Raw genomic sequence first — 23,265 nt, 5'->3', positions numbered from 1 at the left:
TGGTGAAGCTGTTTGCAGCTAGATTTGATGTGTAAACTATCTAAACTTTAGATAAGATATATAGATAAGTTACTTGAAGTGGTTGAAAATGCACAGGAAAAATGTTTTTTAAACTCAGAAAAATGACAGTTTAGAAACTACTTTTCATTTGCATTTTTAAAATCAAGTTTCTTCAAGGTCTTTTTAAAAAAAAAATTGACTTATTTCTACCTTAACATACTGAGCAATTTTGGTGACGATAGCATGTATGGAAGCTTAGCTATTAACTGCTATTAAGCGCTATTTGCTATTAAGTCTGCATGAAATTGCATGAAAATTAAGTAAAATTGTGAAATTATGATTCCTGATTACATTTACATGCAAAATGAATTAGGATATGTGAAATTTGTTTTCATCACCAGCGCTGTGTCTAAGGTATCCCTTTGGGATTGCTCTCACTGCAGCATTTGCGATTTGCATAAATCGCAAACTCGCTGCAGGCAGCATTTTAGGGGCGATTGCTTTGTGATTCTCGTTCTATTGAACAGGAATCGCAAATCGTGGTAAAAATGCAAAATTTTGTGCCACAAAATCTCAATTGCAATCGCGATTCGCGATTTGTAATGTACTCACAGTGTGAACTAAGCCTTAAATCCCCATCCTTTCACTCTTTTCCTCCAACTTTCCCCAAGCACCGGTGTCTGCCGGTTTCTTGTAGAAGAATGCCGTGGCAGTAGAGACAGAGAAAGTACCATGGAAGCGCCACAGCATTTCTCTTCAAGGGGGCGGAGATATGCGCGGCAGACACGGGCTAGTGGAGGGAGGTGAAGGAAAAAGACTTGCAAAGTAGTTATAACTTTACATGAGAAGAGGATCCAGAGAATTTATATTTTAGACTGAATAGGCTTTTTAAGGAATAAATAATGACATAGCTAAAATGACAAAATTACTTTTGTCCAAAAGGCAGAAACAAGGCTTAAATGTGAAGTTGTTAAATTCATTGGAAATCGATGATAAAAAAATCATCCAGATATTTACCTAAGGCTTACCTAAGGAGAGGGGAGGCTCTGGGTCCAATAGAGCCTTTCTGCTCCTCTCTCAGTTCTATGTTCCAGCTCTGGCAAGTGCAACCCGGTAGCAGTATTTCACAAATTTGGTCAAATACTGCTCTCTCTGCCGCCAAAAGGAGGCTTCGGAAGTCTTCAGGAGACGGATTACTCCATACTGCGCACGTCCGAGCACCCTCTCTGGCGCATTCGTATGTGCGCAGTATGGAGTAGCTTGTCTTCGGGAGGACTCGGCTCCTGAAGTCTTCTGAAGTCCCCTGCGGTGTGGGATTCAAATGGAGGAGCTGCCGCTGCAACGAGGGGAGGGAAGGCTCTATAGGACCTAGAGCCTTCTCTTTCCTTAGGTAAGTATACGGCTGATTTTTAATTTTTTTTAGAGATTCCCATTGACTTTAAACACCCCATGACTCCTAAATGTTCATTACATCACATCTGAACAATTATAGTGCCCTCTAAATAGGCGTTCCAAATAAGGATCTGCACCACCTACAATTTGGAAACAACACCACTGCCAACTTGCCAAACCCAATCCCACATAACTTCAATCCTTTGCTTTCTCCACTGGCTATCCATCAAGTGAAGAATTCTCTTACAATATGGCCTACTGAGTCTGACATTAAAATCCTTACACGATTTAGGCCCTGGCTATCTGTAGGATTTGTTGCATCTGTACCGCATTTTTTGCAACTACAGATCAACTGGATCTAATAACTTATTCATCTCCAGAATTACTTCAAAACTTTTGGAACCAGAGCCCTCTGTCGTGCTGTTTCTGCCCTATGGAACTCCTTACCACACTCATTAAAGACAGCTCCATCCCTGAGGGGTTCACATGAAGTTTGACCACGTTTGTTTAGTTTGGCATTTGTGGACATGTACCTCTTTCCTCTGTGACAAAATCGAGCCTGCCACAAATTATTGAACTGAAACACGCTGTGCTCTTTGTGTCCTTTGGGAGAACAAGCGCTTTACAAATATTGGTCTAGTTGCTGGAATAGGTATGAAATGTATTATTGCTCTATATTGCACTGTGCACAGGGCTGTTAATGACATTATATAATAATAATAATAAAAAAAATAATAACAAAGTATGTAAGAAATGCATTTATGAGATTTATACACATTTACTGGTCTAAATGGTGAACTGATTGAAAGACTGCTCGAAATAATTACAACCGCTAAACTATGACAGTTGCGCCCAACGCTATTTGTGTTCTACAGCACCACTTTATTGCCTATTTTCTGTCTCTTTGTAAACTATGCTTGTACTTCTTTGGCTGATGAGTTTGGGGCCACTAAGTTAGCGACATGAGATTTCTTCATTCCTGGGACCACAATAGCCTTCAGGCCACTAAGCTTGTTTCTCTCAGCCTGACACTTGGCTGAACAAGGACAGCACAAGTCCTTCTCATTGACAAGATAAAGGCTTTGCACACGTTGGATCTTCTCCTGTTCCTCGGCCTCCAGTTCCTCCTTGGTTGGCGAGATGGGATTTCTCTTGGTGTTCAGTTTCTTTAGCTTGGGCAATTTAAGGATACCAGGGGGAACGGCGGTAAGATTGTTATCGAAAAGGCCCACCTCCTTGAGTTCTTTGAGGGCCCCGATGTTGCTTGGTAGCATCTCAAGGTCATTAAGACCCAGGTTGAGTTGGCGAAGATTCTTCAGCTGGCTCAGTTCCATGGGAACACCCTTTGCAGTCAATTTGTTGTTGCTGACATTGAGATGTAGAAGGTTCTGGAGCTGACCTATGGATTCGGGAAGTTTCTCGATCTGATTGGTATGAAGGTCTAACAAGCGAAGGTTCTGGAAGCGCTGTATCCACTCAGGCACCTTGCGTATTATATTTCGGCTTAGATCCAGTTCTTCCACGTCACAGAGCTTTAACAAGCACTTAGGTATGACTGCAATGCCCATCTTAGAGAGGTCCAGCCTCCGCTTGCCATCAAATGTAATCCGCATGCAGTTCTTGGCTGCTTTAAGGGTAATTTTCTTACCCTTGGGGCCTTTCGCCTTTTTTGGCATTTGCCCTGAGAAAGAAGGTTTAGGAAAATAATCAGAATCTCAGCAGTGTAAATAATAAATAATTAAAAAACACTAATTGCTCTGTTACAGCAATCTGTAAAATAAATGGTCACAAATATATTTTTTATCTCTGTTTATATGTCTTTGAAAGAACATTCTCATATATGAATAATGCATGGAAAGTTTTGCAAAAAAAAATAAAACTTACTCATTACTTTGCAGCAAAAAAATAATTTATTTTTGCACTAAAATTCACAGAAAATGAGAAACATCACAAACTTACGCTCTTACCCTCCCTCACAATGTAAAGTCATAATAGGCTGACAGTCAGTTGACTGGGGAATCATTCTCCCTCTTTCACACCCATATAACTAAATTGGGGCGTGTTTCAGGCTGCCAGATTTTGACCAAGCATAAGTTGACCTCTGAGAATTTATAAACTGGTAGAGTATATAGCTTCCTTTTTATTTTTCCAAATGTTTTGTCTTTTTTACAGTTTTTTTTTTAAATGTTAACCTATGGATCTGCCCACAGTGGTTCATTCGAACAGACCCGTTCAACACGATCTGCTGGATGGACCGCAAGTTTGGATCTGCAGTCATTTTTCCAGATCGACAGATGTGTCGGAGATGGAACACCGATGCCTTTAAAAACTGATCCATTCCACTGATTGTTTTTTTACACAGATCAGTAGTTACATCCATGTCAGTGTGAACCGAGCCTAAGCCTGTTATAGCAGTGTGCTCTTCTCCCCCTACAGTATCTAGAGGCTACCCTGCCTCAAGGCTCATCATACACATGTTCAAACTGTCTGCCCAACTAACTTCTAACCTTAGTCAGTTGGAAGATAGTTGGGCTTGTGTACGGCAGGCAAACAACAAGACGACCAACTGATAACAGGTTGTTTGCCAGATCAACCGGTGGTTGAACCTGCCCAACTATCGTGCAAGTTGGCCACGTGTGTACAAGTCTTTTAAACTACTTTGTTGCTTTTAAATGCGGACATGTTGTGCAGTTTGTCGTTTAGCTTGCACACATAGTATTTAAAGAGACTCTGAAGCCTCTGAAAATGACCCTTTTTATTAGCCAGTCTTGTTAAGCACTAATGTATTAGATGAACCGCCGCTATCCCGCGGCAAAAAAAGGCTTTATTCACCCCCAAAAGCCCGGGGCAAATTGCGGGGCTCCTTCCTGTTGGAGGCAGAGCTTTCAGCTGCAGCTCTGTCTCCATTCACGTCCACCTCCTGCGGATCTCCAGCTCCTCCCCGCCCCTCTCAGTGAAGGAAGACTGAGAGGGGCGGGAGGAGGCGGCCCTGCAGCTGAAAGCTCTGCTTCCAACAGGAAGGAGCACCGCAATTTGCCCTGGGCTTTTGGGGGTGATTAAAGCCTTGGTTTGCCGCAGGATATCGGCGGTTCAGCTAATATATTAATGCTTAACAAGGCTGGCTAAAAAAAAAAGGGTCATTTTCGGAGGCTACAGAGTCTCTTTAAGTGAGTTGGTTGTTTAGTTGGTTGGCATGTGTGTACGTACTTGTCATGTAAACAACTTGTTGTGTGGTTGGTCATGTTGTGCGGTTGGTTGTGCATTATGTTGGATTTCAGTATGAGCCTTTAGATCTTTTTGATCCTGATGGATCAGGTTCTTCTTTTTCTCCTTTGTATATAGTTAGAGGCTCTCTCGCCTTTGTAATCTACACCCCTCACTAATTCATTGTACAGAGCTGAGTCATTTGTTGATGCCGTATAAGTTCAGAGTCGTGGTAACAGGAAATCTGGATATCTGATTAGTAAATAACGAATGTATAAGCAAAAATACAAGGCATAAAACATCAGCCTACCTGTTTTCTCACTGCTCCGGAGATAGACAAAACAGGACCGCGGCTCAGACCTCAGGCTCTACTTTGCAAGCTACATAAGAAGCCTAGGAGACAGATGATATGGTGGGAAGCCTGCGAGGAAAGAAGGACAAATCATTAATGGCTAACTCAGTACTCCTCAGGTTTCCCTTTAACGCAGTCCTAATGTAGCACTCTAGCTGGCTCGCCACGTTTGGGATGTAATCTTACATAAAAATACATACAGTAAGATGATGTCAAGTCAAACATACGAGTACAGCATAAATACGTACAAGCCCTTAGTTGACCTCTCATCTTTTTATTGCATATGATGGTAAACTTGCACTAATAAGCAATGCACAATGTGTTGTACATTACACATCTGAACTTTTTGCAACAAACTTAGTGAAAGGTCCTGTCCGGCAGCATCCAGTAGCTCTTTCTTCCTATCAGAATTGGAGATTAGAGTTGGGCCGAACGGTTTGCCTGCGAACGGTTCCATGCGAACTTTCGTGGTTCGCGTTTGCGTCCCGCAGGCGAACTTTTGCGGAAGTTCGGTTCGCCCCATAATGCACCATGAGGGTCAACTTTGACTCTCTACATCACAGTCAGCAGGCCCAGTGTAGCCAATTAGGCTACACTAGCCCCTGGAGCGCCACCCCCCTTATATAAGGCAGGCAGCGGCGGCCATTACGGTCACTCGTGTGCCACTGCCTGCCTGCATTAGTGAGAGTAGGGCGAGCTGCTGCACTGTCTCTCATAGGGAAAGATTAGTTAGGCTTAGCTTGTCCCTGACTGCATACCTGTTCTGTGAACCCACCACTGCATACCTGTTCTGTGAACCCACCACTGCATACCTGTTCTGTGAACCCACCACTGCATACCTGTTCTGTGAACCCACCACTGCATACCTGTTCTGTGAACCCACCACTGCATACCTGTTCAGTGAACCTGCCACTGCATACCTGTACTGTTCAGTGAACCCGCCACTGCATACCTGTTCTGTTCAGTGAACCCGCCACTGTATACCTGTTCTGTTCAGTGAACCCGCCACTGTATACCTGTTCTGTTCAGTGAACCCGCCACTGCATACCTGTTCTGTTCAGTGAACCCGCCACTGTATACCTGTTCTGTTCAGTGAACCCGCCACTGTATACCTGTTCTGTTCAGTGAACCCGCCACTGCATACCTGTTCTGTTCAGTGAACCCGCCACTGCATACCTGTTCTGTTCAGTGAACCCGCCACTGTATACCTGTTCTGTTCAGTGAACCCGCCACTGTATACCTGTTCTGTTCAGTGAACACGCCACTGCATACCTGTTCTGTTCAGTGAACCCGCCACTGTATACCTGTTCTGTTCAGTGAACCCGCCACTGTATACCTGTTCTGTTCAGTGAACCCGCCACTGCATACCTGTTCTGTTCAGTGAACCCGCCACTGCATACCTGTTCTGTTCAGTGAACAGTTTGGTGTGTCAGTGTGAAGCAGTACCTTAATTACACTACCTGATTGATGTATACACATGCAAGATGTTTTAAAGCACTTTAGGCCTGTCATTTAGCATTCAATATGATTTCTGCCCTTAAAACGCTGCTTTGCGTCAAATCCAGATTTTTCCCGGGGACTTTTGGCGTGTATCCCACTCCGCCATGCCCCCCTCCAGGTGTTAGACCCCTTGAAACATCTTTTCCATCACTTTTGTGGCCAGCATAAATTTTTTTTTTCAAAGTTCGCATCCCCATTGAAGTCTATTGCGGTTCGCGAACTTTAACGCGAACCGAACCTTCCGCGGAAGTTCGCGAACCCGGTTCGCGAACCTAAAATCGGAGGTTCGGCCCAACTCTATTGGAGATCCCGCCCTAGGGCATAACAGATCATATGACCCTGCCCACCTTCTCCTACTGCAGCAACACAACTTGGCATTTCCTCCCTGTCCAGTGTGTAATAAAGTATTTAACCCTTCTTTTACCCTCCCATTGGCCCATATCCAATTGACTTTGTGTCCTGTGTTATCTTCCACGTCATGATATTCTTCTTTTCAGCATTTTACAATTGATAAAGTACCAAAAAGTAGTTGAAAAAAACTATCAAATTATTTTCTTGCTTGCTGGTGGTTTAAAAGGTAGCAGGAGAAAAGGACGCAGCCATAGACTCTAATGCAATTATCATTAATACAGCGAAAAAAGGGCGCCATGATAAATATCGTTAAAGAGGAGCTGTTAGGTATAAGGTCTCAGAGAAAATAAACACATATATCAGTAGCTAAAGATTGGCTGTACTTACATTACATATGCATTTCACTGTCCACGTTTGTACTTCACAGAATTTGTATATAGTATATGCAGAGATAGATGCTCCTGACAGCTCATGGCAGGCTCCATGTTTTTCTGTCAAATGTGTCGTCATGTCCTGCCTGCTTCCTGATCACAGATAAGCTCCTACTTGAACAACACAGTGTGCAGTGAATATTAATGAGCCATGTGGCTAGGAACAATGGAGCTGGGAAAAAAGGGCGCAGGCCGCTAGTGGATAAAAAGGGCGCCGCCATTCACTCCCATAATAAATAACGTTTAATGGGCGCCGAGCAGGAAAAAAGGGCGCCGGAGCTAAATAAAGTTTACAAACGGCGCCCGGAGCTAAATAAAGTTTACAAACGGCGCCCGGAGCTGTTTAATGATTTATAACTGAGCTTGTGTTGATTTACGTTTATAAAATGCACCCGTGCCGAATAACGTTTATGAAAATACTAAATATATTTATCTAATTTAAATAATTAAAACATTATTTAAAGTTTTATCCCTTACTGTTTTTAAAACATTCACAAAATAAAGCGATCAGTACGTAATGTAAATTGCAATATATTTTTTTATTTAAAGTTTTATCCCTTACTGTTTTTAAAACATTATTCACAAAATAAAGCGATCAGTACGTAATGTAAATTGGAATATATTTTTTGGAGTCACAATTTGTAAAACATTATTATCCACATAATAAAGGGGGGTCTTAGGTTTAGGCACCACCAGGGGGGTCTTAGGTTTAGGCACCAACAGGAGGGTCTTAGGTTTAGGCACCAACAGGGGGGTCTTAGGTTTAGGCACCAACAGGGGGGTCTTAGGTTTAGGCACCAACAGGGGGGTCTTAGGTTTAGGCACCACCAGGGGGGTCTTAGGTTTAGGCACCAACAGTTGGGTCTTAGGTTTAGGCACCAACAGGGGGGTCTAAGGGTTAGGGGTAGGTACAGGGAGGGTTACTTAGGCACCAACAGGGGGGGTCTTAGGTTTAGGCACCAACAGGGGGGTCTTAGGTTTAGGCACCAACAGGGGGGTCTTAGGTTTAGGCACCACCAGGGGGGTCTTAGGTTTAGGCACCAACAGGGGGGTCTTAGGTTTAGGCACCAACAGGGGGGTCTAGGGGTTAGGGGTAGGTACAGGGAGGGTTACTTAGGCACCAACAGGGGGGGTCTTAGGTTTAGGCACCAACAGGGGGGTCTAGGGGTTAGGGATAGGTACAGGGAGGGTTCTGTGTAAGAGTAGGCGTAGGTATAGTTTTAGTCAAATTTTAGTAATAATTACTAATGTTTTACAACACTTATTACGAACGTACTTATATTTATATCATCGTTATAAAGAATATTTTCAGATTTTATTATAAGAACAAACCATAAATGAAGGTTATTCACAATAATATACAATTATAACAATTAAACATATATTATTGTTTTTTTAATAAACGTAATTATAAGTTTAACTTTAGAAATAGGGAAGATTAACGTTTTCACAATTTCCGATTTTATAAACATTATTTAATGATTTATAGTTTTGTTAAACTTTATTTGTAAACGAAATATAGCACACTATTTTTATAAACCCTATTAATGATTAATTATTATTTAGAGTTTACACCCCGCGCCCTTTTTGTCCAGGCGCCCTTTTTGTACGTACGCAGGAACAATAGCTGACTCCTGCAGTGTACTTTGCCCCGGAGATTTATCAGTGCTACGCGCTGGACTGAGTTACAAGCTGCTGAAACGTCTCATTAGCAGCCGAGGGGAGGGCCCCAGAATGCTTTGCAGTATAGTATGCGGCTTGCGTCCTCTTAGGTCTAACAGCTTTTCTGATAAGAACACATCAAAGGTAACAGAGATTTTTATCTTCAATAATGCCTTTATGGCTTCCTTCTAAACTGTTTAACACAGGAGAATAGAGGTTTAAATTAGCTTCTGCAGCCTGACGGTTACTCTTTAACAACATTAGAACATTACAGTTTCTGAAGTATGTTATAGTTTTAGAAGCTTGCAAAGTTATAGTTTTTGTCATATTATTTTGTTTGTATGTACATATTTTACGTTATCAAAGATATTATTGTTTCTATGTGTAAAAGGGTGTTTCTGCAGAGGGAGTGGTTAGGGTTAGGTACCACCCAGGCAGTGGTTAGGGTTAGGCACCACCAGGGAGGTGGTTAGGGTTAGGCATCACCGGGGGGTTGTTAGGGTTAAGCACCACCGGGGGTGGTCAGGGTTAGGCATCACCGGGGGGTGGTTCATTTTAGACACCACCAGGGGAGGGTTCTGTGTGAGAGTAGGTTTAAGTTAAGCTGTATTGTTGAACTAAGTAACAATTTTTAATGTTAATATATTTTCGGTATTACTTCCCATTTCCCGTAAAATGCATTTTATGACAAGGTGTGAAATATCACTTAGGAGAAAACTCAGGAGAAAAAGTGAATTGCATATGGGCCTAGGCCATTGTGTTTATAAAAAAAACAAAAAATAAAAAAATACAACAACAAGTGTACCTTATACCACATGGCCCTATCTGCCATAAAAAAAAATATTTCCCACTACTACTTTTTAATTTAACTTTTTTCATAAACACACTGTGGATGGTGTGGGAAGGGTCAGTATTTTATTATGCACATTGAGTAGGGAGGCACTACCTAGGAATTGATGAAGAAAAAAGGAGGCCTCCTCAGAAGCAGCCGGAGCTGTGAGCGCGTAGGGCCTTCCCTCTTCCTTGCTGTTTTTCTAACACGGGTGAGTTTCAGCCATAACAATTTTCACTTTCACTAAGCCATTGAGATGATCATTCATCATCTCTCATCCATTAGGTTTGCACTTGGCACTTTAGTACATTTGAGTCACTGAATACAGATACCTCCATGGTGAGGTATACCTCCATATAAGGTTTTATACCACATATTTATTGTTTACAGCACTATATGCACTGTTTGGTCTTGAACCCACCTGTGTTTTTTCCTTGATTGTACCATATTGGATAATTGCATTTCAGATATGATTTATGCAGCAGGGTGTCTGCTTACAGGCAGTACTTTGAGAGGGATTTTATGAGATTGTTTTTTAATTGTTTTTAAAGGGACATGTCCCTAATAAACTTGATTACATTTTTTCATTGATGTCATGTGTGATAGTGCTTATTTATTGGGATATTGTGAACCAAGTGGCAAGATAGCCATTTGAAACCAATAAGGTGCCTTTTTTGTGATTTAGTGTTGGATATTACCTTTTGGTTGCATACATGTATTGATTATTGAGCTCAGAGTAGTTGTTGTTTTGTACAAAGAGTTTATCTTTCAGTAGCAGTAGTGGGTGAGGTCAACTCCAGGCTCATCTGAAAAGATGTAGTTTCCCTTTAAAGTGGAACTCCGGCATCATATTGAAAATGGCTCCAGGTGTTTTTACACTGACCTATTAACCCTTTGCAAACCTATGTTGGACGATGGCACTTTCTAGTATAAGTCTAATGTCAGAGTCTGACACAGGAAAAATGGCTGCCGCTAGGGAGCGCTGTGGTGGAATAAAATCTGCCACAGTGTCAGCCCCTTGAGAGGAAAGTATCAAACTGATACCGACGATCTGATTGCCAGTGGCCCCATCCTACGCCTCTGTGCCACATAATGTAAATATTACATGGATGCACTTGAGCTTGTTGTAGGCGTGCTGCTGCTAGATCTGGTATGGTATTGCGTCAGCCTATAAGCATCAAAGTGTTGCTCAAACTCTGACACTTTGATCCTCTTCAGTCCCATGCTGTGCCATATTATACAGATATTACGTTGGCACGTGAGCAATGGGGCGGTGCTGATGTCAACCCCACCCCTACACCTGATGCCTCCTTGCTCTAGTACGATGAGGTAGAGACATTCCGCATCTGAGGCACTGCAGCAGTTTTGCAATTATCCCCTTTCATGAGTGTTTGGGAGAATTAATTAGAAAGGGTTAAAGTAATGGTATAGCAACAAAAAAAAAATCTGGATTTTTTTTTTTTATAGTAATAACAATTCCATGTTTGTATAGCGCTTTTCTCCTGTGAGATTCAGAGCGCTTGTGAGGCAGCCACTAGAGTGCACTCAGTAGGCAGTAGTAGCAGTGTTAAGGAGTCTTGCCCAATAACTCCTTACCAATGAGGTGCTGGCTTACTGAATAGGAAGAGCTGAGATTCGAACTCAAGGGCTCTGCCTCTGACAGAGGAGCCCTAACTATTACACTATATGAGTACCAGCACCTCCTGTACTGCAAGTTGGCACAAATGACAACAGGAGGGGCATTGCTTGCCTTGACAAACAAAAGGGACAGAGCTATGGGTGGTGAAACCCCATTCACACCTACATAAGGCCCACTGATTTTTAAAAAGAACCCGAGGTGGGTTCTAAGATTCCTATTAGCACACAGAGGCTGGGTCTGCATATAATGCCCAGCCTCTGTTGCTATACTGCTGCCCCCCAGGCTCCCCCTGCACTCTGCTGTCCCCCATAAATCACACAGCCGTGCTAGCGACACGCAGCGTGTCTATAGCAGGCTGTTTACCTCTGCACTGCAACTCTCTGCCACTCCCCCGCCTCCTCTATAGCATCGTTCCCCGCCTGTGTCCCTTTCCTCCAATCAGCAGGGAGAGAAGGGACACAGGCGGGGAGCGGCGACATAGAGGAAGCGGGGGAGCGACGAGAGTGACAGTGCAGAGGTAAACAGCCTGCTATCGACACGCTGCGTGTTGCTACTAGCTAGCACGGCTGTGTGATTTATGGGGGACAGCAGAGCGCGGGGGGGGGGGGGCTCACTGGCGCACGCACGGGGGGTTACAGATGCCCCCAATCTCCCCCCCCCTACTGGTCTCGCCACATGCCAGTGGAGAGAAAGCAAGATCGCGGCACCAGCCGCCGAAGTGTAATGCAGAGAGGGAGGCCGACATCACTCCTCCCTCCCTTTCCATCAAGTGCCCCCCTTTTGAGTCCCCTTGCAGAGAACGGGCAGCGGGCGTTTAGTTTACCTGAGTCTCTGCGCTCCGGCCAGCTTCATTCTATTTCCTGTTTCCCATAACGCGAAACAGGAAGTAGAATGAAGAAGCCGGCCGGAGCGCAGAGACTCAGGTAAACTAAACGCCCGCTGCACGTTCTCTGCAAGGGGACTTGGGAGGGAGCACTGATGAGGGAGGGAGAAGTGATGTCACCCCCTCCCTGCATTACACTTCAGCGGCTGGTGCCGCAAATTTTGCTTTCTCCCCACTGGCACCCTTTAGTTCACCCCCACAGAGTGGCACCCTCCTTCCTCCTCTCCCCCCAGAGTGGCACCCTTCACCCCACTCAATGTGGCACCCTACCACCCACCCATGTTGGCACCCTCTCCTCGCCCCAGAGTGGCACCCTTCTCCCACCCAAAGTGGCACCTTACCACCCACCCATATTTGCACCCTCTCCTCGCCCCAGAGTGGCACCCTTCTCCCACCCAAAGTGGCACCTTACCACCCACCCATGTTTGCACCCTCCTCTCCCCCCAGAGGGGCACCCTCCTCCCACCCAAAGTGGCACCCTACTACCCACCCATGTCGGCACCCTCCTCTGTGCTCTCCCCCCCCCCCACGTTTTAAAACAGAGTTCCCCAACCCTGTCCTTAACATCCACCACCCAGGACCAGATTTACCATAAGGCACTGTAGGCACTTTCCTACAGACACCTCCTGATGGTAAGGCAGCTCAGTGCCCTGCCCGAGTGCCTCTCTTCCTCCTTCCCTATGCAGTCCTGATGAGAGTGTCAGTGAGAGGTTACTCCCCCGGGTCTCTGCATTCCACTGATGACATCTCCCTTCAGTCAGGGGCACCTCTAGCTACTTAATACTGAGGTTCCTCTAGCTACTTAATACCAGTGGCGTAGCAATAGGGGGTGCGGAGGTAGCGACCACACCGGGGCCCTTGGGCTAGAGGGGCTCCGTAGGGCCCTTCCTCAAGCACAGTATTAGCTCTCTATTGGTCCTGTGCTTGTAATGATTACTTCTATTAATGCCTTAAATTATAATAATCATTAACAAGCTGTTCCCCATCCCCTTCTTGTGCCTCTGAATCTGTGGTTTTCCATTGCAGGTTCTTGCACACCGTATCAATTTTTATATTTAGAGTGCATTGGGGGCCTCAATGTAAAACTTGCACCGGGGCCCATAGCTCCTTAGCTATGTCATTGTTGGGGACACCTCTAGATACTTAAAGAGAACCTGAACTGAAAATAAAAAGTCAAAATAACCATACACAGTTCATACTTACCTCCCGTGTAGTCTAATCCTCAATCTCTTTCTCCTCTCCTGCATCCTGTTTGTCCACTGGGATTGATGGAATTCTCCGTCCTCCATTTTAAAAATGGCCATTACCCTATAACAGCTTTCTGGTCAGCACACTGTTAAACTGTAATATCAACCACTTTAGCCATAGGGAAACATGGACATTACCTTGCACATTCAGTTGTAACTGACAGCTGCTGATAAATAACGGACAGCAACTGCTATATTTCAGTTCTGACAAAATATTGTCAGAACTGGAAGAGATCACTGTAAGAAGAAAATGGGGAGCCTCTGAAAGGAACTGATGGTGAGGTAAGTATGTAATAGTCATTTGCAGCTATTTCATGTGTTTATTTTAAATAATTTTCCTCGCTTCAGGTTCCCTTTAAAGGGAACCTGAACTGAGTAAAATTATTTAAAATAAACACATGACGTAGCTGCAAATGAATATTACATACTTACCTCACTGTCAGTTCCTCTCAGAATCTCACCATTTTCTTGTTACAGGGATCCCTTCCAGTTCTGACAAGATTTTGTCAGAACTGAAATATACCAGTTGCTGTCAGTTATATAACAGCTGCTGTCAGTTGCAACTGCATGTGCAAGGTAATGTCCATGTTTCCCTACGGCTCAAGTGGGCGATATAGCAGTTTAACAGTGTGCTGACCAGAAAGCTGTTATGGGCAATGGCCATTTTCAAAATGGAGGACGGAGAATTCCATTGATCACAGTGGACAAATGGATGCAGGAGAGGAGAAGGAGATTGATGAGCAGACTACACGGGAGGTAAGTATGACCTGTCTATGTTTATTTTGGCTTTTTATTTTCAGTTTAGGTACTCTTTAATACTGAGGGTACTTCTGGCTACCTAATACTAAGGGGCACCTGTAGCTACCTATGACGGGCAAGGGAAGGGAGTAGTGACTACTGGGCCGGCCAGCACACTTGCGGTGCAGTGCAGCGGGGGTTTGTAGGTTCATGTAGGGCGAAGTTTAGGGTGGTACTACATCTGTGCCTATAGGCTCCTGTGAGATAAATCCAGCCCTAACCAGCAGTACATGTTTTGCAGGAAACCACAAACTTTCACAGGTGAGGTAATTAGTGTTGCAGCAGAGCTGATTAGCCATCTCTGTGGATTTCTACAAAACATGCACTGTTGGTGGACCTTGAGGACAGGGTTGGGGAACATCTTATCTAGAAAACATTTCTTTATTCCTACAGACTTACTTCCTTACTTCTATTATTTGAAGGAGAAATGTAGGTAGTCTGCTTACTTCAGCCAACTGCCTTCTTAACTGACACTATTATGCAGCTGTTGGCTGTGTAATGTTATGTACCAGTTCAGCCTCCCATTTTTCTTAGTGCATGCAATGTTTGCATTAATTAACAATGTGCAGTGTTTTGTGTAGAGCCGGGACAAGGTCCTCCAGCACCCAAGGCTGAGACACCAAAGTGTGCCCCCATCCCTCCCACCCCAGCCGTCACACACTGATTGCTATTAGACTAAGAGGCGCCCCAGGGTCCCCAACACCCCCCAATACCTCAATCTCTAGTTATTGGCTTGCGGTCACTGCCATGTATCCCCTTTTCTTATTTCTCTCTGATTTAAACACAATAGGTTAATGGTAGCTGAGTGAGTTGTGCGCCCCCTCCTGCACTGCGCCCTGAGGCTGGAGCCTCTTTTGCTCTGCTCAGCCCGGCCCTGGTTTTGTGCATTGTAGGTCTGTAATTTTTGCCGTGAACACATTGAAAGTACCTAACTGGCTGTGCCACTGCCGTATAGCCCAATTTTCTGCTCAATACCACTTTACTGTCCAGACTCCTATTTGAACCTAGTATTGTATCTATACAGTTAGGGCCAGTTAGGGTGGTGGCTGGATTGTGTAATGGTTAAGGGCTCTGCCTCTGACACGGGAGACCAGGGTTCGAATCTTGGCTCTGCCTGTTCAGTAAGCCAGCACCTATTCAGTAGGGGACCTTAGGCAAGTCTCCCTAACACTGCTACTGCCTATAGAGCGTGCCCTAGTGGCTGCAGCTCTGGCGCTTTGAGTCCGCCAGGAGGAAAGCGCGATATAAATGTTATTTGTCTTGTCTTGTCAGTTTAGGGGAATAGACAGTTAACTTATCTGTATGTTTTTGGGATGTTGGATAAAACAATATGATAAAACAGAGTGCTGTTGCAATCGGCAAAAGCCACGATCCATTTTTCTGAAGTGAATCATGGCCTAGTGGAAAAGGGCCCTTAATGTACTTACACAGTCTATTATTTACCTTGACTAACAATGAGGAATCCAAGAGAGTGAATTAGGGCTTTACCTGTGGGCATAAGGTGTGAATTATCTCCACAATATGATACAAATTTGACGACAAATGATCTTGAATCCCTCCATTCCCTTTTTAGAGATGGTTGTTCCAGTTTGACCTCACGCAAACAGTTAGCTTCTGTGTCCAAAATATGCACATTGCCCAAAGCCAGATCATCCACAAGGCAAACCTAGGCCATTGCCTAGAGCCTGGAGAGCAAAGCAGGTTGTATCGGCACGCAACGCTCAACAGCAAGCACCGAAACTAGGCACTGCCATAGCGGCAATGTTATAGTGCGTGAGGCACGGAAGCATCATTCGGGGTTCTGGTGATCGCCGGACCCAGTGGCGTAACTAGAGGGGAGTAGCCCCTGTAACCGCAGGGAGGCCCAGAGCTGTAATGGAGCCTCAACTGCTGACCTTCACTCCCGCTGATAAACGTGTCCATCCTTTAAATTTGGTGTTTTGGTGGCTACACTTGTCATAGGTGTGAAGGTTACAATGTCCACACTTGTTTTATGACCCTTGCAAGATGGCCTTCAGGCTATGAGGGTCACATGGTGTAGGCAAGGGAAACGGTGTGAATATTGGAAGGCCCCATCAAAGTTTTGCTGGGTGGCCCCATGATTTGTAGTTAAGCCTCTGGCTGGACCCCAAATGACATCTCCATCAGAGTATTTTACACCGCCGGGAATTTGAGCGGCAGCAGGATGAGCCATCATTCGGCTCGCCCTGCGCCAAGCTCACCGTCACCGTACTAATATGTATGCCTAGAGAGAGTCCCGGGGCCTGGCAGATTGCTAGCCCCACCAAATCTTACTAAAAAAGCCAGCTGATCATCAGTGGTGGGCAAAAACTGCTATCTTGACTAAGGCCGTCTTAATCCTTTTCTGCTATCCTCAAAACAGTGTCCTTTCTCCTTCAGGCAGACTACACCGCCCCATGTTGGGCCATGTACGTACCCTTGGTGCTCATTTTCCCCATTGTACTAACCTCTGCTCTCCCCCATGCTCTGGACTGCATAAGCCAAGCTGCTCCGCTTGTGTTTAGCTCCATGGGACACACAAGTTTCTGTCTCAGTGTGTTGCTAGGTCGCCAAGGCATTCTGGAGTCAGTACAATCCTTCATCCCAGACACTTAAATAATTAGCTTCTGCCTAATAGGGTCAATTAGATGGACAGTTAGCTGAAGTTAGTAAATAACCTGTGCTTAGGAATCGCCTCAACGTTATTAGATCTGAAGTATTTACTTTGAAGAGAATGATGCAACAACTCGTGAAGCAGAAAAGAGTTTACAGATGAAGCCAGCTTATTTTTCTTTGATAACACATACATGTTGTCTGCAGAAGGATAGTAGCTTTGCTGATATGACAGATTCTGTGTTTCTCTACCTGCAGGGCCAGGTAGAGGCTGAGGTGGGGAAGACACTAGCCACAGCCACAGGGCGCATCTATACTTGTGAGGAGGCTACCTAATACTGGGGGCTGATCTGGCTAACTAACCTGGGAAGGATGGGGGGGTACCTAATACTGGGGGCTGGCATGGCTATCTAAATTCGGGAGGGAGCTGCCTAATACTAGGGGCTGATCTGGCCATCTTAACTGGGTAGAGGGGCTGCCTAGTACTGGTGCTAAACTGGCTATCTAACCTTGGGAGGGGCTGCCTAATACTGGTGCTGATCTGGACATCTAAACTGGGTAGAGAGGCTGCGTAGTACTGGTGTTGAACTGGCTACCTAACCTGGGGAGGGGCTACTTAATACTGGGGCTGATCTTGCTATTAAAATGGAGTGGGGGCTGCCTAATATTTGGGGCTGATCTTGCTATCTAAAAAAGGGAGGGGGGGCTGCCTAATAATTAGAGCTGATCTGGCTACTTAACCTGGGGAGAGGGCTACCTAATACTGGAGGGTGATCTGGCTATCTAAACTGGGGAGAGGGCTACCTAATACTGGGGACTAATCTGACTACCTAACTTGGGGAGGGAGCTACTTAATACTAAGGGAACATCCTGCTAACTTAACTGGGGACTGGGGGCTACCTAATTGGGTGGGAACATCTTGCTATGTAAATGGGAAACGGGGGGCTACCTAATACTGGGGGTACATCTGGCTATTATACTGGGGAGTTGGCCTTCATTCAAATAGTGATTTGAATGAAGGCAGGGCCGTTTCTTGGGCAGTGCGGCCAGGGCGACCGCCCTGGGCACAGACCGGCAAGTAGAAGAAGGGGGGCGCAGACAGAAGGTCATAACTGCTATGGAGCTGGTGACGCGGGGTGCAGCCAAATGGAAGAAGAAAGACAATTACCAGGTTGATCACCTTCCTTGACTACTCCTGGGCTGCCTGTGCCAGATGTCAAGTCATCATCCCGTCCCCACCACGTGATGACACCTAGTGTCCTGTAGCGGTACTGCAGGCTGTGAGTGCGCGGCACCCATGAGGAGTCGGCTTTCCGGGCTCTCTTCGCCTGTGTGTTTTCCTGGTCCCTGCTTCCTCCTTGATGAGCGGCTGGTCACTAGTAAGTAGACAGATCTATTTGTGACCTGTGGATGTGTGACTGTGGGGGGGCACACTTTTTACACCCTCGCCCTGGGTGCAATTTAGCCTAGAAACTGCCCTGAATGATGGCCTCTCTTTGTCTCATTGGCTCATATGTGTACACAAAGCATTAAGCAGAATTTATCGCTCCCTCACACCCCTCCCTGCACACTGCAAATCCGTTTTGCGATTCCGATTTGCAATTCCGATTTTCCCTGAATACAATCAACAGAAAAACGGAGGAAAAAACGCAGCATGCAGTAACGATTAAAAATCGGAATCGAATGTAAAAACTGCTCGAATGTAAAGACTTGTCACGCTGGTCGCTACGTGTCATCACGCCGGCCAGCGTGACAGGTCTACGCATGCGCGGATTATAGTTAGAAAACCGCGCATGCGCAGACCTGTCACATCAGCCGTGATGACGCGTAGTGGCCGGCGTGATGATGACGAGTGCGAAGATCCAGGAAGAGTCACCCAACACCCGGCCAACCGAGGTGTGGTTGAGACAAGCTTTCGTGCATGCTGTGCTATATGTGCAAAGGGGCTTTGAGTGTGTGGAACTGCTTTGCCAATATGATATACAGGGTGACCCTGTTGCCACTTTCTGCTTAACAGCTTGGATAACTGGAACTGTTGTGGTGATTTGGCTTCGGTCCCTGAAGCACCTTACAAGTTTGCAACTGCTTCCTATGCCAAGCGGTTTATGCTGTTTATGCCAAGCTTATGCAAAGAGGTCCTTGTTGCCGTTCTTTTCCATCATTGCTGCATTTGCTATATGGAACTAACAACTTCCTAACCATACTAACCAATAGGACCAATCCATAAATTTGAACTTGTGGTCATCCCATGAGTGTCTGTGCACCAGTGAGTGGGTTGTCAGTTGCGTGTGTGGTGGGGTGGCCATCCCATGCGCTTTTAATGTACTTTTTAATATTTGAGCTATTGTACATTAATAAAAATCAATTTTGTATTTTTTGAATTTTTCGGTAATTGGTGTTTTTTTGCATGACACATATGCCAGCCTTATTGAACCACTTCTAAATTGTTTCAAATACCCGGCCCGGCTGTCGCCGGTAATGGGAGCCTCACCTTAAACCCTTAATTCCTAATGTCTAACCTTAAAGTGTACCAGAGACAAGGAAAAGAAAAAGTGTTATACTTACCTGGGGTTTCCTCCAGCCCCATGCGCACGGATCGCTCCCACGCCGCCACCCTCAATCTTCTGTATCTCCGATACCGGGTCCAGTAACTTCCTCCAGTCGCAGCAAGTCTGCACAAGAAAAGTGCGCCCTCTACGTATCTCTCCAGCGGCTGCTGGAGAGATACGTAAAGAGCGTACTTTGGGGGGGAGGGGGCAATCCTTTAATCGCCCCCCCACAACAAACCCCCTTTCTGATGCCTACCCTTCAAAGACAACCGAGGTAACATGTGACATAATGAGATAGACATGTGTATGTACAGTGCCAAGCACACAAATGACTATACTGTGTTCCTTTTTTTCTTTCTCTGCCTGAAAGAATTAAACATCAGGTATACAAGTGACAGTTTCTGTCCAGGTCCGGACTGGGTCATAACCTGCACTGATAATGAATTACAGCCATAAAACACTTTCCTGTCAGTAAATGGCTTCTGAGAGCAGGAAAGAGATAAAAAGGATAATAGTTCATAGATGTAAGCTCTGGTATACATCAATGCATGTGTCATTGAGCAGAGACAATGAAACAGTAAAAATGGAAAAACTAGATTTAACCACTTGAGGACCTCACTGTTAACCACCCCCCCCCCCCCCCCCCCCTAAAGATCAGGCCATTTTGCATTAAATTGGCCACTGCGGCTTTAAGGCCAAGCTGCAGGGCCACTCGACAGAGCACACAAGTGATTTCCCCCCCCCCCCTTTTCTCCCCACCAACAGAGCTCTCTGTTGGTGGGGTCTGATGGCCCCCCATTGTTTATTTGTTTGTTTATTTGTTTGTTTGTGTGTTTTTTTAAAAATAAAAATAAGTGTTTTTTTTATACTGTAACTCCCCCTCCCTCCCCCCGCCAGCCAATCCCCGTGATCAGCTGTCATAGGCTTCAGCCTATGACAGCCGATCACCTCTGTGTCTCAGGAGGGGACAGCCGTGTCATACGGCTCTCCCCAGTACATCGCTGCTGCTGAACGCAGCGCTGTACATGTAATTAGACGGCGGTTACGCCGTCTAACAGTCTCCCGAGTGACAATTGCCGCTCCAAGACTGAAGGCGGAGCTCCGCTCTGCCCACCAAGCAGGAGATGCACCCTGCGTGCAATCTCCTGCAAAACAGAGCCCCAGGACTTTACGCCGACCGGCGTTAGGCGGTCCTGGGGCTGCCACCCCCATCGGTGTTACGCGGTCGGCTAGTAGTTAAATCTATATACTGTATATAAAATAAAAAGCACTGATGGATGGACGAACGCAGCGACACAGGGTTTTTATAGTATAGGATTCCAGGAATGGGCGCTCAGATGCTAATCTTGATGAAAATGTAATTGATTAAAAATTGAATTTTTTATTTTTTCATCTTTGAACAGTGCCAGTCATTCAAAATGTTTGGTGGGAGTCCACAGACAGTCTGTACTCCATACAGGGTATCATTACCACGGTTAAATAAATGTAATTTACGCTCACAGGCAGCTTTGCAACTCTACTGCCGATCTTCTGCCTCTTACATTTAGCCATACACCCTGAACAAGCCTGCAGCAGATCAGGTATATCTAACATTATTGTCAGATCTGACAAGATTAGCTGCATGCTTGTATCTGGTGTTATTCAGACACTACTGCAGCCAAATACAGAGTAAACAGTTGGATAAGCGCTCAGAGCAAAAAGTCTCTATTAAAAAGTTCAAGTATAATCAATGATTCCTGGCCTCCCCCCCCCTCCCCCCCCCCTAGTGCTGTCTCTGCGATGTTTTGATGCCAGGAATCATTAATTATAAATGAACTTTTTAATAGAGACTTTTTGCTCTGAGCGCTTATCCAACTGTTTACTCTGCATTCAAAAAGCTATTTTCACTAATAGTCAGGCAGCGCTCCACCGTGCATGGATTGGTGTTTACAAAATTCTCTCAAACCTATTTTATGTTCTTTTCCATTTCCTGTGAGCGCTTACGTACATTTCTGCTACTGCAGCCAAATAGATCAGCAGGCCTGCCAGGCAACTGGTATTGTTTAAAAGCAAATAAATATGTCATATCAATTCAGGTGTCCTTTAGACTAAGCAAGTGGCCTGTCTGTTCCTCTAATCCTCTGCATCTAATACTTTTAGCCATAGACTCTGAACAAGCATTCAGATCAGATGCTCTTGACTTAAGTCTGACTGGATTAGCTACATGCTTGTTTCAGGGTTGTAACTTAGATCCTACTGATGCCAAAAGATCAACAGGACTGCCTGGCAACTAGCATTGTTTAGAAGGAAATAACTATGGCACCCTCCATATCCCTCTCACTTCATGTTCACTTTAAAGGGGCACTACAGCGAAAAAACTGTACAATTTAAAATATGTGCAAACATATACAAATAAGAAGTACATTTTTTTCCAGAGTAAAATGAACCATAAATTACTTTTCTCGTATGTTGCTGTCACTTACAGTAGGTAGTAGAAATCTGACAGAAGTGACAGGTTTTGGACTAGTCCATCTCTTCATGTGGGATTCTCAGCAAGACTTTTATTCTTTATAAAGTTATTCCTTAAAAAGGATTTAAACAAAGATGCTGGCCAGCTTCCCTGCTCGCTACACAGTTTTTTGGCAGTTGGACAGAGCAACTTCCACTCACTAAGGGCTTTTGAAAACAAATATATTCCTGAGAATCCCCTTTAAAGAGCTGGACTAGTCCAAAACCTGTCATTCTGTCAGACTTCTACTACCTACTGTAAGTGACAGCAACATAGGAGAAAAGTAATGTATGGCTCATTTTACTCTGGAAAAAAATGTACATTTTATTTGTATATCTTTGCACATATTGTAAATTTGACATTTTTTCTCTGTAGTGCCCCTTTAATATGTGCTGCCCAAATCCCCCCCCCCCCCCCCCCCCGCCTATAACAGCTTGCCCCACACCAGTTCCATCTTTCTATCTGTCAGACAACACACAGAGTAATAGAGACACTTACATGCTGCTCTCCCAGCCTCTCTGTTTCCTTCTGACTCCTCTGAGATGTCTCTCTTGCCTTTAAATTAATGCACAGAGCTCCCAATGCTGGCCGGTTGCTATAAACATTGGTTGTCAGGAGGTTTAACACTCGCAGTGCGGCTGTAAAACTCCCATTCCCACACAAAGCAAAGCTCTGCCTTTGTCTTGATTTCAGTAAACGCTGTGTGGGCAGAGAAGGGAGAAAACTCTACATGACATAATGGCACGCAGGTGTAAAGTTACTGAACGCAAACAGATTCAATAAACAGAACATTAAAAGCCAATGAAAGATTGGAATGTGACAGAAACCGAGATACTGTGCTAAGGCAAACAGTGACTGTCGGCTCTTATCCAATCACCAGCCAGGGGCAGAGCAGGATCGTCCACCAGGCAACTTAGGCAGGTGCTTGGGGACTAGTAGGTGTCAAAGGGCCCACCAGCCACCTCCTCTGACCTCTCTCCATTTTAGCTTACCAAAAAAAACACAAAGGGGGTCCCAATTCTACTACCTTGTCTAGGGCCCTATTATAGCTTAATCCATATGTGGCTAGAGGAAGGGACGATTTCTATTGGCTGACAGTCAAACAATAAGACTTGAGATTGACACACACTATACAATTTCAATTGTACAATCTTAACGCTTTTATGTACTATCAGGGCTTGCCTAACAATCTGTTTAAAAGTATTCTTCATACTAAAGAGAAGCGGAAAGATTGTACAAGCAAGATTGTATGGTGTATGTCCATCCTAAAGGTTCCCAATAATGGTACAATTTTTCCTTCAGGTTCAATCTGTGGACGCAATTT

General features: G+C 44.9%; 1 protein-coding gene across 3 annotated transcripts; it reads right to left on the bottom strand.

The window, feature by feature from the left end:
- Positions 1–2,253: 2,253 nt before the first annotated feature.
- LRRC18 (leucine rich repeat containing 18) lies at positions 2,254–22,497 on the bottom strand. Of its 3 annotated transcripts, none has more exons than XM_068264776.1 (3): positions 22,440–22,497; positions 4,907–5,017; positions 2,254–3,073 (listed from the first exon to the last, which is right to left on the bottom strand). In XM_068264776.1, exon 3 carries the CDS (start codon positions 3,066–3,068, stop codon positions 2,304–2,306), a length of 765 nt encoding a protein of 254 aa, XP_068120877.1. In that variant the 5' UTR covers positions 3,069–3,073; positions 4,907–5,017; positions 22,440–22,497; the 3' UTR covers positions 2,254–2,303. The 3 variants fall into 3 exon arrangements, with proteins under 3 accessions (XP_068120877.1, XP_068120868.1, XP_068120870.1); XM_068264767.1 differs by lacking the exon at positions 22,440–22,497 and adding an exon at positions 14,691–14,757; XM_068264769.1 differs by lacking the exon at positions 22,440–22,497 and adding an exon at positions 14,699–14,755.
- Positions 22,498–23,265: the final 768 nt, after the last annotated feature.

Source organism: Hyperolius riggenbachi, chromosome 2 (assembly GCF_040937935.1).
Source record: "Hyperolius riggenbachi isolate aHypRig1 chromosome 2, aHypRig1.pri, whole genome shotgun sequence".
NCBI lineage: Eukaryota > Metazoa > Chordata > Amphibia > Anura > Hyperoliidae > Hyperolius > Hyperolius riggenbachi.
The sequence above is the reverse complement of the archived record's forward strand: the minus strand, read 5'-3'. Positions and strand labels throughout refer to the sequence as shown.

What these genes read in the sequence shown, in the direction of transcription:
- LRRC18 (XM_068264776.1), bottom strand. Translation starts at nt 3,068, where the DNA reads ATGCCAAAAAAGGCGAAAGGCCCCAAGGGTAAGAAAATTACCCTTAAA.